The sequence below is a fragment of the Hippocampus comes genome, unplaced genomic scaffold, assembly GCF_001891065.2.
Source record: "Hippocampus comes isolate QL1 unplaced genomic scaffold, H_comes_QL1_v1.1 scaffold2, whole genome shotgun sequence".
Taxonomy (NCBI): Eukaryota; Metazoa; Chordata; class Actinopteri; order Syngnathiformes; family Syngnathidae; genus Hippocampus; species Hippocampus comes.
The window spans coordinates 4,280,816-4,283,474 of NW_017805139.1; the positions used below are offsets into that span (position 1 = coordinate 4,280,816).

General features: G+C 42.3%; 1 protein-coding gene across 6 annotated transcripts in view; it reads right to left on the reverse strand.

Annotated features, from left to right (window-relative positions):
* The window catches only part of nocta (nocturnin a), a 15,242-nt gene that overhangs the window by 6,898 nt on the left and 5,685 nt on the right, over positions 1–2,659 (reverse strand). For 5 of the 6 annotated variants that reach the window (XM_019867540.1, XM_019867537.1, XM_019867535.1 and 2 more), the window contains one exon: positions 1,041–1,310. In XM_019867540.1, coding sequence (XP_019723099.1) covers positions 1,041–1,302 — 262 coding nt within the window. In that variant the 5' untranslated portion in view covers positions 1,303–1,310. Of the gene's footprint in view, positions 1–1,040; positions 1,311–2,017; positions 2,303–2,659 lie in introns of those variants that run through there. The other variant, XM_019867538.1, reaches the window with a different exon arrangement.

Consider the following 2,659-nt stretch of genomic DNA (forward strand, 5'->3'; position numbering starts at 1 on the left):
GGCCAGTTCTGTCCTGGGCTGCTCCCTAGACACTCTGGAGGAGGTGGGCAACAGGAGGATGCTAACTAAGCTAAAAGCTATGATGGACAGTCCCCCCCACCCCCTCCAGCCCGCCCTGACAGCACTAGGTAGCTCCTTCAGCCAGAGACTGTTACACCCGCGCTGCAAGAAGGAGAGATACCGCCGCTCGTTCCTACCGACTGCTGTCAGGCTGCTGAATAAAAAATAACATGATGTGGAAGACAATTGTAAATAGCACTGCAACCTTATCCATATCTGTATTTATATTGCACTTAATTGAACGGTGTTTGTTTTCTTTTCTTCTTTCTTCTTTCTACCCATTATCTTGCTGCTGTAGACTGTAAATTTCCCCAGTGTGGGACAAATAAAGGATATCTAATCTAATAATACGGTGCGCCATATGGTCGTGAAAATACGGTCGTGAGTGAATTTAATGCATATAAAATCACAAATATGATTTGTTTTCACAATACATTACTGAGTTTTGAGTGCATATGAAATTGTAAATTTGGTTCAATGGTGATGTAAAATGCAAAATGTGTGTACTGTATACAGGGTTTTTTTTTTAAGTCTTGACGGTTGGAGACCAGCGACCAGCTGTGCCTCGCTGTCTTAAACCCGGCATTAGATTTTTGTCTATATGTGATACCTTCTGTGCATCTGATGGGCTATACATTGCGACATCGCCACATTATGCAATGACAATTCACATTATGAATCCCCGCAAAAACAATGGGCGGGCTTGCACAGCTGAATTGACCTCACCCCCATCACACCCCGGGCCGGTTGTAAAAGAAAAGCAGCAGAGGCCATGTGCTGTGGTGTTGGGCCAAGTGGAGTAGTGTGGTGTGGGTCTGTTTGGGGCTAATGGAAAAGGGGCATAGGTGTACCATTTGAGGGTACAGTCCCATCGATACGCCAATGGTCTGTTAAAAGATAAGAACTTAGCACCTTTTTTTTCTGACAGTGTACATATTGTTTACAAAAGTCAAACAAGGTGTGAAGGATGGGATGTCTACCTTGAGCAAGTATGTTCCACTGCATTATCCGTATGGACGGCCCAAGCTTGTGGCGGCAGGGTGGAGCATCCTGAGGATAGATCAGATCTCTGTGGGGCCTGGCTGGACGCCTTCTCAGGGCCTCCTCACATTCTCTGAGCAGCTGGTCCGGGTCAAGTTCAGTCAGATTTTTGTGGTCCAGATTCTCATCTGTTTGGTCCAAGGTGTTGCTGTTAAGTGTCTGGGCCACTGCACTATACAGCCTGCTGCCGTTGCTCCCCATTGGACTAACTAAAGGATATTTAAAAAAAAAAAACAACAACAAAAACAATTATCTGTTTGTGTACTACTGATCTTCCAGCATTCACTCAACAGCTATAAAGTGCATCTGCATTCCCACCTGTAAGGAAGTTAAAATAAGTACAGTATACTGTAAAAACAAACATTCTACAAACAGCAAATTTACACAATATAGCAGTTATTTCCCCCACAGCATACAAAGTACAATCTTTCTAAAAATGCTGCTATATAGTATATATATAGGGTACCAATAAGTTGCACTATATTAAGTAAGGAGGTCTGAGTGGTGAAAGTCTCAATTGTTCACAGTTCCACATTTCCAAGCGTTTTTCATCTAATCTAATTTGGGTCAAATTTTCACTCTCTCGAAAGTCACATGTCAGCTTAAATCTGTGGCAGAAATGGCTGGACAGGAAATACTTATACAGAAGATTCTCAGTCACAGCAGTGTTTTTATAGAATATGCAGAGTGAGGAGATGCACAGATGGACAGATTTAACCCTTTCATGCACCCTTTAACCTGATAACATGAAAAGCTGTCCACTGTGGTAACCGCTGTCCCTGAAAGGGTTAAAAACAAAACAGTACTGTGTAAAAGTTGTCATTCGATTCAAAGTGTCAGTCTGTTTTTAATAGAATGCACACAGACAGGAATTGTGTTGACACATTAAATATAAATATACATAAACGATACTCACATGGGAAAAAAAATATATTAATCAGGTGCGCACACGGACCAACAATTTTAGCTCCTCCAGTGGGTTTTCATCCGACACTGGTCATCACTTTGCCCTCATAGCTCAGTAAGTAAGCAGGCTGCTGCATGTCAATAGTGTGCCTTGAGACAATCATGATACTGTGGCAGCCAGATAAAGCGGTGACTCAAGCACTTCTCTCCTTCCCCGTCTCCTTCTCCTTTGGCCCCCGCCCCGTTTACTCACAAGCAGTTATAACAGGGTGTTCACACACACAATATACAGGGTGTCCATAAAGTCTCTTTAGCATTTTAAAAATGTATTTTAAATGCAATTGATGAGATATTTTATTCAGATTGTTGTATTGTATTCAGTGTTTATTCAAGTTTTTTATCACACTGCATTTGTGTGCATTTGTGTGTGATATCGTGTACAGTGAACCCTTGCAATAACGTGTGAAATGGTAGAGACTTTATGGACACCCTGTGTGTGTGTGTGCATATATATATATATATTCGGGCTTGAGAAATGTAGTCGGATGGTGACTAAGAGAGGAAAGGTAGTCCGCACTGAAGGGGTCTCACTCCCTGAAGGAACAATAGCAGACATTGAGGACAGCTACAAGTACCTCGGTATACCACAAGC